This window comes from Alosa pseudoharengus, unplaced genomic scaffold, assembly GCF_046254945.1.
Source record: "Alosa pseudoharengus isolate Yale_2024_CS ecotype anadromous, Long Island Sound unplaced genomic scaffold, YU_APseudo_1.1 YU_APseudo_1.1_scf_14, whole genome shotgun sequence".
NCBI classification, from domain to species: Eukaryota; Metazoa; Chordata; class Actinopteri; order Clupeiformes; family Clupeidae; genus Alosa; species Alosa pseudoharengus.
In genome coordinates, this window is record NW_027468609.1 from 3863874 (window position 1) to 3877113 (window position 13240).

A 13240-nucleotide genomic window follows, 5' to 3' on the forward strand; every position below is an offset into this window, starting at 1 on the left:
CATGCTAGATAAATAACTTAGTACTCAATACGGTTGTTCTTTTGGCTTAGAGAAATACACTGGATTTCTTCCCATGCGCATTTGCAGATACAGTGCACCACACGGTTGAAGTTCCCAGGGCTCATCAAGTTTGCTACTCCTGTAATCGCCCGTGATGCATGTGGGAAATGTAGAGAAACGCACGCAACAAGCGGACGCGCCACAAGTGCCTCTGTTTCGCGCTAGTGACCAGCATTTCTGAGATAGAGTTGGCGTCGTAGACAGGTAAGATACAATGTATCTGGTCAGACGACTGCAGGCGGACATCCCGGGTCCAGAAAGTAAAAGTCCTGCCATATATTATTTCTACCTGCGCACTTAACACATGTGATATCACTAATCTGATCTACCTGGCTGCTAATTAGGATGAGCTGGTTTACTAAATGGTTAGATCAAATGTTTGGCAGGATTTTTACTTTCTGAACCCGGGATGTCTGCCCCTGGATGACTGCTATTACATTTTGGAGTTGAGATGGTTCTGGGCAGGATAAAAACACTGTCAGATATGTTTTTAATATGTAATTTAATTTTGCTCTGAGAATGTAATGTTTGTTGAGTATGGTTTGTTGTAGATAAAACAAATAATAATAATAATAATAATAATAATAATAAAACATATAAGTATGGGTATGGTAACAATTAATTCCGTTTATTTTCTAAAGGGTCTATGTGGAGAAAATGGCCTTACTTGATGGATCTGCGTTCAATAATACCACAGACACAGAGATGGAGAACCGCACCATCATGCCATATTATCGACACTCAACTGCTATGGCCATAAGTTACATTCTGTCCTACGTTGTTGTGCTTCTTCTATGTGTTGGCGGCAACGGACTCGTCTGCTTTGTCGTACTGCGCAACCGCAACATGCGCTCCGTGACAAACCTGTTCATTTTAAATTTGGCCATCAGCGATCTACTCGTAGGAGTATTCTGTGTGCCTACCACATTGATTGACAGCTTGATATCAGGTGAGCACTTGGCCAATTTCTCTGTCACCAATTTGTCGCCTTAAGAACTTAGTTTGAGTAAAATCCATCAATCAAGCGCCTTTCATATACAAACTGTAATACAAGGTCCTTAACATGAATAGACATGAAAAATGCTTAAAAGATGTTAGAAATGCCTGAAACAAATAAGATAAAAGTAAGGAAAAAAACCGTATTGTGATGTGGTGCCCTGACAAAGCTGCTGTTTAAGTGTCCGTTTCCACACGCAGGTTGGCCATTTGACCAGATGACGTGCACCATGAGTAATCTGGTTCAGGGGATGTCTGTCTCAGCCTCTGTGTTCACGTTGGTGGCTATAGCAGTAGACAGGTTTGATTTATTTTATTTTATCTCAGCACGACAAGCACTGCACACTGACAACAGAAACACTACTTGCAGCCTATTACAAAATGCATGCATCTAATGTCACAGGTCCATGTTTTCTAAAGGTATTTTGAGCAGGCTGTTGTTTGCATACATATAGCTATGGTATGCATTGTAATGTACTTTTCAGTCCATATGATATGCAGACATTGTGTGTTAACAAGATAAATAGATCAAAACCTCACCACTTTGTAATGTCCATGATTAAGGGGTGCACAGCCTGTCTGTTTTAATTGAACAATCCTTTAATTAAAAAACCAAAAAGTCTTTGAAAAGCCACTGAGGTTGCATTGGAACCTTTAGGAAGAGTTTTAATTAATTTTGGAATTAAAGGTGCCACAGTTTTGTGCAAATGAATGTGTGAAATGTTGCCTGACACCAGAGATGTGACTCAAATAACATTAAAATGCAGTTATGCAAATTCTGAGAGGAAAGGGTTTTAAGTCATAATTCGTGACAAAATACATTATGTAGCTTCAATTATCACATGCGGGCTTGTACAGATGGGCCTACATGTGCTACAGACAGGCTTCATTTAGCACTTCCCACGAGACCCTCCCTCTTCTGCTTCCCTTAACTCTACTAGAACTGTACTTCTGCTTCCCTTAACTCTACTAGAACTGTACTTCTGCTTCCCTTAACTCTACTAGAACTGTACTTCTGCTTCCCTTAACTCTACTAGAACTGTACTTCTGCTTCCCTTAACTCTACTTGAACTGTACTCTTGCTTCCCTTAACTCTACTAGAACTGTACTCTTGCTTCCCTTAACTCTACTAGAACTGTACTCTTGCTTCCCTTAACTCTACTAGAACTGTACTCTTGCTTCCCTTAACTCTATTAGAACTGTACTTCTGCTTCCCTTAACATTCTGCTTCCCTTAACTCTACTAGAACTGTACTTCTGCTTCCCTTAACTCTACTAGAACTGTACCTCTGCTTCCCTTAACTCTACTAGAACTGTACTTCGATTCTATGCGAGTAGTCCTAATTGCTGCACTAACATGTCCTGATTCTATGCGAGTAGTCCTGATTGCTGCACTAACATGTCCTGGTCACACTGTATCTTGATTGTTCTCTTTATTAGAAAGTCACTTTTGATCGTGGTATTGCTTTTAAACATTAAATGGATAGATATATACTATTATTCATTCCGAGAGAAATCCTTCCTCTACATTTGACCCATCCGTGGTTAGTGAACACACACACACACACACACAGAGCGGTGAACACATTGAGCACTCACAAACACTCGGAGCAGTGTTACCGCGCCTGGAGAGCAGTGCCTCACCTCAGCGGTGGAAGTGGAGAGCTCTGGCCAATCACTGCCCACACACATTATTCCCGCAGTTTGGGGATTGAAGTGGCCACTCTTCGTTCATCAATCTGATTCCCTAACTAGGCCAACAATTGCCCTTTGAGTTATCTGACGATGGCACACTCTGAGTTGTTTAGTAGTGTGGTTGTTGTTATCTGACGATGGCACACTCTGAGTTGTTTAGTAGTGTGGTTGTTGTTATCTGACGATGGCACACTCTGAGTTGTTTAGTAGTGTGGTTGTTGTTATCTGACGATGGCACACTCTGAGTTGTTTAGTAGTGTGGTTGTTGTTATCTGACGATGGCACACTCTGAGTTGTTTAGTAGTGTGGTTGTTGTTATCTGACGATGGCACACTCTGAGTTGTTTAGTAGTGTGGTTGTTGTTATCTGACGATGGCACACTCTGAGTTGTTTAGTAGTGTGGTTGTTGTTATCTGACGATGGCACACTCTGAGTTGTTTAGTAGTGTGGTTGTTGTTATCTGATGATGGCGCATGTACTCTGTTGTGGGAAGTGCATCTGCAGTTTTGGAGTGTTACAAATGTAGCCAGTTAAATTTTAGAGTTAAAAGTTAAGTTAGAGCCAGTTAAATTAGAATTACCACCTGCATCCAAAAGGCCTACACTCTTAAAACAAATGTGTTGAAAACAACACAACTTGCTAGATAGATAGATACTTTATTGATCCCCATGGGGAAATTCAAAAAAATCAATTGCGTTGTTTTTAACACATCTTTGTATCCAGACAGGAGCAAAACAGTTTGTGTTGTTTAATTTTTTTTATTTGTTACACAATATGTGTTAAAAATAAGACAACTTACGTTCAAAATGACACAAACACAACTTGCATTGTTTTTAACACATCTCTGTGTCCAGATAGGGACAACACATTGGTTTTAAGAGTGTACATGGTCAGATTAACTGGGGGTTGATTTCATGTCCCTGCTGTGAGACTGACTGTAGGACTTTAACGGTTTGCTTATGGGCTTGGAGCACATGGCACTATAGGTAAACAAATTAGACACAAAAGAATGTAGAAATCAAAGTACAGGCAGGGAAGACAGAACAAGACTGGACAAGACTCTTACAAGGACAGCATTCTCTGGACAGTAGGGATCCCTAGATGTGTGTCACCATAGCACCACCTAGAGGTGATCTTTGTGAAGGCATGTGGCCTTCAGGTTGTTATAAAGGCAAAGATAGTTTGAGTGTATACATTAAGACTGTTGCCATGGAGCCAACTATAGGGGGGGGGGGTCAAAAAAAAAATCAGTTCCTACCATCTACTGCCATCAACCACGTCCTTGCTGAAGAGAAGTGTTAAGCTAAGTGGTATGGCATTAAATGACTCCTCAGCAACATGAACGGATCTTAACTTTACGCAATGGACTGTTGGCTATTACATACAGAATGTATTCTAGTTAAAATTAGTTTGGGATTACATCTGCAAGTAGGGCTATTGTAGCATAACAATTTTTGTCTTTATGTGTGTGTGTGTGTGTGTGTGTGTGGGGGGGGGGGGTATTGTATTGCCTGCCAATACTAATTTTCATACATGACATTACCTAAGATTGCACTCAGTAAACATCACAAAGTGCTGCTTCGCCGTGATGTTGTAGCCTAGTTTCTTCTAAAAACATTAACTTTCTTCCGCAGTGTTTCCTCTTCATTTTGTACCGGTGGCCACTGCTTCAGAATGAGGACAGGTGCATTGTACAGGTGGCCACTGCTTCAGAATGAGGACAGGTGCTTCGTACAGGTGGCCACTGCTTCAGAATGAGGACAGGTGCATTGTACCGGTGGCCACTGCTTCAGAATGAGGACAGGTGCATCGTACAGGTGGCCACTGCTTCAGAATGAAGACAGGTGCATTGTACCGGTGGCCACTGCTTCAGAATGAGGACAGGTGCATCGTACAGGTGGCCACTGCTTCAGAATGAGGACAGGTGCATTGTACAGGTGGCCACTGCTTCAGAATGAGGACAGGTGCATTGTACAGGTGGCCACTGCTTCAGAATGAGGACAGGTGCATTGTATAGGTGGCCACTGCTTCAGAATGAGGACAGGTGCATTGTATAGGTGGCCACTGCTTCAGAATGAGGACAGGTGCATCGTACAGGTGGCCACTGCTTCAGAATGAGGACAGGTGCATTGTACAGGTGGCCACTGCTTCAGAATGAGGACAGGTGCATCATACAGGTGCATCAGGCTAATACGTGTCCTCCACTGGTGCTCATTTCAGTTTATCAGTAAACAGCAATACCAATCAGGCCTACCTGTTGAATTGTATTCCATAAACACTGTCTACGAAACATAACCCCTTAATTTCACCCCCTATAAATGCCTTATTTTTTACCTTAAAACCCTTCTTTAATTAAGTAGTTTTTAAGTAGAAATGTTTAAGGGTCGATTAAGGAGAAAAGCCTACTGAATTTACCCCTTACTTTTTTTCGATTTCCTCTTAATTTCCCCCCTTAATCAAGAAATCCCTGAATTAACACCTTAAATTAAGATAATACTTAAATTGACCTTAATTACCCCCCTTAATCACAACAAATAAAAGAAACCCCTTACTTGACACCTTAAATGTAGATTAAGAGGTCACACCTTAAATTGGCATTTAAGGCTTGTTTAACAAATTAAGGACCACTTATTTTAAATTAAGTGGTTTTGGTATGTTTTCAGGGGTAATTTAAAGTAAATTTGAGTGATACGTTAGTGGCATGCATGCTCTATCAAGAGCTTCCATTTACTGCACCATAGACACCGCTGACCATAGACTGTGGTGCGGTATGTCTCCCAACAATATCGCAAAAACTACAATTTTCGCAAAAAACTTGGTGGATATAAGTAGCATAGGCTAAAGAAAACCCATTCTTTTTTGGAGCAGATCCAACTCAAAGGGAACTTCAGAGTATTTTCAATAGGCCTATAGTAGGCCGATGTTTTCTCGCAACAATAGCGAACATGAGACTTGACAGAGACCACTCTCCCAGTCCCCTTTTAGTTAAATGATGAATTTGTGCGTAGTGCCAGTGTCATTCATTTCTTTCACATGTATTAGAACATAAATAAATGCATTTATAGTGTAGTAATGTCAGAAATTAGCCTGTCTATAGGCCTCTTAGAAATCATGTTAGATGCGCACTCAATGTGAATGCGCGATTTGATGCAGGCAAAAAGTACCGACTGGTAGGTTAAATGACCAGTGGGGGGGGGGGGGGGGGGAGTAAACGTTTAGTATACACTTCCAGTGATACCCTACAGTTAAAGTGAATTGCAGACTATAGCCTAACCAAAGAAAGCAAAGGAGATGATTTGCACCTCTGGTCACCAAATAAAGGACTGGCCTGCCCCCACTGCTACAAAAACAACTCCAGCAGAGACACACTGTGTTTATGTGATATTCTGAAACACTGTTTAGATCCAGATATACAGTATAGGGCTGCTGATTTGGGCGTGAAGAATGAAAAGAGTCCACAACAGTTAGGAATGGTAGTAGCCTAATGGGCAGCTGATTATAAAGAGGGTGTATTTCAAAAAGACAAGATAGTAAGAGATGTAGAGTGAGAAATACTTGCTTTTACCCGATTCCCTCTCTCTTAAAAAAGAAATCTATTACATGTTCTTAACATGAACTAACCTAATGCACAGTGAATTTATTCATTTAAATCTGTATGATCTGAACTTTTATACAGGCTAGCAGCTAGCTCTCGCTATGGTTGTTTTTCACACTGTTTTGGGAAGTGTATCTGCCTTTGATCCTTTGGTCTTGTAAGTCGCTTTGGATAAAAGTGCCAGCCAAATGCATAATTAAGGTCTTTACCTAAACTTATCTGCACATGGGTGTCAGCTTACATAACCATGTGTTTTCTCTCTCCAGGTTCACCGGTATCGTGTACCCCTTCATAACCATGTTTTCTTTCTCCAGGTTCACCGGTATCGTGTACCCCATTCATAACCATGTGTTTTCTCTCTCCAGGTTCACCGGTATCGTGTACCCCTTCATAACCATGTTTTCTTTCTCCAGGTTCACCGGTATCGTGTACCCCATTCATAACCATGTGTTTTCTCTCTCCAGGTTCACCGGTATCGTGTACCCCTTCATAGCCATGTTTTCTCTCTCCAGGTTCACCGGTATCGTGTACCCCTTCATAGCCATGTTTTCTCTCTCCAGGTTCACCGGTATCGTGTACCCCTTCAGACACCGGACGCGTCCCGTCACCGCGCTGTTCGCCGTCCTCTTCATCTGGCTGCTGGCCTTCGCGGTGATCTTCCCGTCGGCCGCCACGCTGACCGTGGAGCACTACGCCAACGCCTACGTGGAGCAGGGCAACCGCACCTACCCGCTGCTGGTGTGCTACGAGGACTGGCCGCGGCCAGAGATGCGCCGCGTCTACACCACCGTCATCTTCGTGCACGTGTACCTGGCGCCGCTGGTGCTCATCAGCGCCATGTACGGCTGCATCGCCGCCAAGCTCTCCACCAGGCTGCGGCAGACGGGCCTGGCCGACACGCAGCACATGCGCTCGCAACGCCGCGTCAAGGTCATCAAGATGCTCATCGTGGTGGCGCTGCTCTTCATGCTGTCCTGGCTGCCGCTGTGGACGCTCTGGCTGCTGGCGGACTATCAGGACTTGGACCCGCAGCAGATCGACTTCCTCAGCAACTACCTTTTCCCCGTGGCGCACTGGCTGGCCTTCTTCAACAGCGGCATCAACCCCATCATCTACGGGTTCTTCAACGAGAACTTCCGCCGCGGGTTCCAGGCTGCCATGGCGTGCCGCTCCTGCACCACGCTGGGCGTGATCGTGCACTCCCTGCGCTTCGTCATGCCGCCGCCCAACAAGGTGTCGCACGAGGACTCGGCGCCCGCGCCTGCGCCCGTACAGCAGCCACCGCCGCCACCGGTGACGTGCGCGTGGAAGAATGGACGCTATGCCACCCGGGCCCCTCCCCAGGGCATCCAGCTGCAAGAGATCAACAGGCTGGGGCTCAACAACCGCGTGATGGGCGCGTGGGTGGAGTGACAGCACTGAGACGCGTCACTCCCTCCTGGAGTGATTTCAGAGAAAATGTAAAAATGAGCACTGAGGGGGTGAAAAGGGAATCAATGTGACGTGGACGTGCAGCCCTTTACAGTTTGGTCAGCATTTCAGGATTGTGGTTAACGGCCTTGAGAACTATATCATTTATTTATTAACTGTTTTATTTATTCATTTGTTTGTTTATTTTATTTACTTTCATTTTAAATGTCTGTTTTTGAATTTGAATCAGCCATCTGAGTGATTGACATGTGGAACATGATGGTGGAAAGGCTGGTTATAGTTTTTGGCAGACGAAAATCATCATTATAACAAAAAACAATAATCTATAAACGGTGACTGTAAGGTAAATTAATTAGTTAGATATAAAGTTAAGATTTAATTGTTTGCAGACGTTTGGGTACAACTGGCCCAACACATCATGACATATTGTAAAAAAAGAGTATAACACCCTGAGACAACAAGACACTTGGAGAAAACAGATCACCTGGAGAAAACAGATCACCTGGAGGAAATAGAAATGAATGAAAATGCTGCTTTCCTTTAAACATTAATGCAAAGTTACTTTTACTTTTACGTCTGTGTAAAAGCCCTGGCAAGGGGCCTTTGATGGTCTGCGTGGACACAAATAGGTCTTTAGATTGTCCCTCTTTTACATGCCCAGAATACATTCTCTCTAAGTAGAAGATATGTGACCTAACGGTGGCCAATCATGTGGTGCTACTCCCTCATGCCCCTCCCACTGCCCTCCATCCCTGAACTGCCATTACTGCACTCGACTGCTGAGCTGCCGTTACTGCACTCGACTGCTGAGCTGCCGTCTGTGGTGCATCCTCTGAGGCCCAGCAGTCGTGTCTGAGGACACCAGAACACAAGGCTGACAGCTTGTAATTTTGAGAGGACTCAAAATCAGCACAACCAGCTTTATGCTAAGGTGCTGCATACAGTTATCTTCTGTTTTTTTTCCTTCTGACATGTCAGTTCTCAGTGGCCTGCACAGCTGGCTGAGCTGACTAAACTACACCCCAGCATGGAGGTGATCCCAGTACTTTGCAAGTACCCGGCAATGACTCTTTGCAAGCACCTGCAAAATTACTGTCATTACGCCATTGCAAAACCATCTACTTTCCTTATTTTCCATACCAGTACCCATAGTTAAAACCTTACATGAAATATAAACAGATATAATAATAGTATCGCTAATTTCTATCTCAGCCAGACATGCTAAACCCACGTTCCCTATGTTTATTTATTCAGGCTCCCAAACCTCCCTTTGGGTGGACTCATGGGTGGCGTTAAAGTGGTAGAGAGGGAGTCCTATGGGACCCAATGTAAAGAGGGAGTCCTATGGGACCCAATGTAAAGAGGGAGTCCTATGGGACCCAATGTAAAGAGGGAGAGTCCTATGGGACCCAATGTAAAGAGGGAGTCCTATGGGACCCAATGTAGAGAGGGAGAGTCCTATGGGACCCAATGTAAAGAGGGAGTCCTATGGGACCCAATGTAGAGAGGGAGAGTCCTATGGGACCCAATGTAGAGAGGGAGTCCTATGGGACCCAATGTAAAGAGGGAGTCCTATGGGACCCAATGTAGAGAGGGAGTCCTATGGGACCCAATGTACGGTGAAATCCTCAATAGCAGACTGTCACACTAACGTGACCATAATGTTGCAGAATGAAAGTTCAAAAAACGATCAATTGGGTCCATTGAATGTATAACGTGGAATTGGCAAATCTTACATGGTTGGTTTAAGTGGCCAGCGGTTTAAGTGTGTAGTGTGTGAGCCTATGTAGTCAAGCCCTATCCCTTTTCCACATGACGTATCAGTCACAGAAGAGCTGTGGAGGGGAGAGGGGAAGTGCACAGTGGGCCTTTGCCAAAGGCTGCAGAGTCCTATCAGAATTGCCCCAAACACAGCATATTCCATGTTTACTGCCTACTGCCTGGTTTGAATGGACAAAAGAAGGGTTGAGCATTGGGTCAGTAAACCCTGGTCCAACTTCACTCTTTGATTAAATAAATTTGAGGTACAAAAAGACCATGAAACATGCAGAGATTAGTGTAGTAGCCTCAGAGATTACTGTAGTAGGATCAAAGTAGTCCTCAGAAGCATCAGCTGACATCAGTGAGTGATCGCCTCAGGGGATTGTTCAGGCCTTTGCTTACAGTATGCCTATGTGAGGCCTATGCCTTTGATCCCAGAATTATTGATGTTCCTTGCCAAGGAACTGCTGTGCTCCTTTGTATCCAAGCCAAGCATTTCCATGGGTGCAGCCCCATTCAAATTAGGTATAGCCAAATGATTACAGGTGCAGCCCCATTCAAATCAGGTATAGCCATATGATTACAGGTGCAGCCCCATTCAAATCAGGTATAGCCATATGATTATTTACATAATCTGCATCTGGAGACAGTCATTGTGAAGTGGATTAAATTAAGGCGGAAAAAAACCCATCCAGGGAGCTAATTAAAATGGAGTGCAGAGTCTCTCACCAAGCGAAGCTCTTGTGCATAAACTATTGAGTTGCATGTGGGAGCATTGAGCTGGATCATCAATGTTTGTAGTCAAGGTCAAGGTCAAGGTCTTTCCTATCGTGTTAAAGCAATCCAATGTGTTTTGGCTACTGGGCTCCTTAAGTTTTGGTTTTGTCTTCACACGACCTCAACGTCATCATTCTCAGCCACTCCCTCTGTGCGCTGATTGGACAGGTAAAGATTGGCCGGAGAAAACCCGCGAATATACCGTAAACCCAGACGGCGTACTGAAGAAAAATGAAAACTGAGCGGAAGCACGTAGGAGGGCAGAACCAGGCTAGAAACAATGCTGCAGAAACACGAAAATATGACTTTGATATGAGTAGGCTATCGTTTGAGTTCTAGTGCATGATGGGAAATAATTCAGACACCCTACAAGATCCCTGGTCGTTGCAAAATCATAGTCTGTGACTTAAAAAACGCTTTGACTTGCCTTTAGATGTGAGAGGGTCTGAGACTAGTGGGCCTGTAGCACCCACACGTGACAAAAGAACTCCAACATTTTCCCATTTACATGTTGTGACTTATACAAACGTAGAACTATGTTCTCATTCAGGAAAAGCACTGATACTTCAGGGCGGTGGTAGTGTCTGGTTAAGGAGCTGGGCTAGCATGCAGTAGCCTGAAAGTTGTCGGTTCAATTCCCGGCTTCCACCATTGTGCTCTTGAGTAAGGCACTTAACCCCAAGTTGCTCCCGGAACAATGTAATCCCTTGTAATATAGTTGACATAATATGTCAATTACATATTATGTAATTCACTTTGGACAAAAATGTCTGCTAAATGTAATGTAATGTAATACTTGGGCGGAGTGATTTGCATGCAGTAGCAATGCTTCGCCTGAATGAAAATGTAGTTCCAAGCATGTATATGCTTAGAAAATAGCTGTTGAAATTCGTATGTTGTAATTATACTAGTCACAACATGTAAATACAACGTTTGAGTTATTTTGTCACTTTTGGGAGATTGTGTAGTGTGTGCTAGTAGTTTTGTTCTTTTTCTCACAAATGGATCTTCAGCTCAGGAGAGACTTAGATGTGGTCTCATTATTGTTTCAATCATGTGTTGATTTCATCACAGATATTTCAAATATATTCTAATTCCTTAGGATAAATAGTTTGAGACAAAAATGAGATTGGGACCTTATAATACTTTGTAAAACCACCATAAGCCACCCACGCTTGCCCTCACAATAACAGCCTTGAATGTTGTTGACATATAGGCCTACTACTTAAATGTACTTTGTGAAAGTGTGTGCCTCATTACACATCTCATCTTCTTGAGAGAGAAACTGAGGATTTATTTTGTTTTTTGTATTTACAAACAAAGCCTAATTTGTCACCCTTTTGAAATAATTCCTTCATTTGGTTCATATAGAAATCACACTTTTAATTTGATTGTTGTCTCTGAGATGTTCTTTTCTTATATGGGATGTGACATTCTGTAATGACTTAAACTGCTCAGGTGATGTCTCTGTGCTGTATTTTTCTTTGTGGTTCTCTGCAAGTTGTTTAATTGTTGCATCAAGCCAAAGGAATGTGTTATTTTCTAAACTTACATTGTTCTATGTGACTTTATCTACTAACTATGATCATGGTAACAAGTGCCTATAGCAAGTGCTGAGATTAGGCCTACCATGGGGAAAGGAATGCAGGGTATTCTTTAAAGAGGTTTGTTTTACCTTTCATCTGGCTTTTGTTTCTGACTGGCTCCTCTCTGCACCTTGGAGTGTCTTTGTTTAAACTGCTGTTGTTGATGAAAATTGTGGCTCTTCAGAAGCAACGTGTTAACTGCAGACTAAAGCATTAAATTCAATTCTATTTTGTGTGCATTCATCTCTCATGAGAATCAATAGTCATTTAAAGGCCTGGATGAAAATAACTTTAAAAAAACATAGTTTAGCTACTTCAAATAGGTTACACTGGCTGCAAGAGAGAACAACAGGTTTTATTGCATTGGCAAGGTGTTCACCTTCTGCTCACAGACACCCATAGACTCCAGAACACGAGTCATTGCTATTCTCACTCCTTACCAAAACAAAGAACATATGGTGGAGTCCTGTTCCTTGAAGGTAGGCTATTGCAGATAGGAGCTGATGGAAAATGAAAATTGAGCGGAAGTACGTAGGAGGGCAGAACCAGGCTAGAAACAATGCTGCAGAAACACGAAAATATGACTTTGATATGAGTAGGCTATTGTTTGAGTTCTAGTGCACGATGGGAAATCATTTAAAGGAATCTAGTTGCAGTATTGTAAATAGAGACCCTACAAGATCCCTAGTCGTTGCAAAATCATAGTCTGTGACTTAAAAAACGCTTTGACTTTAGATGTGAGAGGGTCTGAGACTAGTGGGCCTGTAGCACCCACACGTGACAAAAGAACTCCAACATTTTCCCATTTACATGTTGTGACTTATACAAACTTAGAACTATGTTCTCATTCAGGAAAAGCACTGATACTTCAGGGTGGTGGTGGTTTTTGGACAAAAATGTCTGCTAAATGTAATGTAATGTAATATTTGGGCGGAGTGATTTGTATGCAAGTCCAGCAGCCATGGGGTCAGACATGTTTTTTTTTTTTGCAGAATCTTGTAGACTAGGGGTAGCTCTTTAAAGGGACACCAGGCAAGCTTGATGCTTTTTCTCTATGAAACTCCCACTCGCTCGGTCTGAAGCTCTTTTTTTCTTTTCTTTGCATCTTCCGTCAAGGGTTTTCGATGCTTCTTCGCTGGCTCTGCCATTATACACATGAAATTGCAACAATCGCTAGCGTTTCTTTAGCCTGCCTCTGTGCTGTATGCAGGATGTAAACTGATCCTGCTTCGCTCGGCGGGTACGATACACTGAACTTGCAAGCGGGATATTCTTCCTACAGGCAGTAGGGGCGGGCGAGAGAGTCTTCATGCGCCCTGTAATGACTCATTTAACAATAT

The 13240-nt window shown here is 43.0% G+C and overlaps 1 protein-coding gene across 1 annotated transcript; it reads left to right on the forward strand.

The window, feature by feature from the left end:
* The first annotated feature begins 717 nt into the window (after nucleotides 1–717).
* npffr1l1 (neuropeptide FF receptor 1 like 1) lies at nucleotides 718–7758 on the forward strand. The gene is made up of 3 exons (XM_076283146.1): nucleotides 718–1009; nucleotides 1258–1357; nucleotides 6906–7758. Exons 1-3 carry the CDS (start codon nucleotides 718–720, stop codon nucleotides 7756–7758), a joined length of 1245 nt encoding a protein of 414 aa, XP_076139261.1.
* Nucleotides 7759–13240: the final 5482 nt, after the last annotated feature.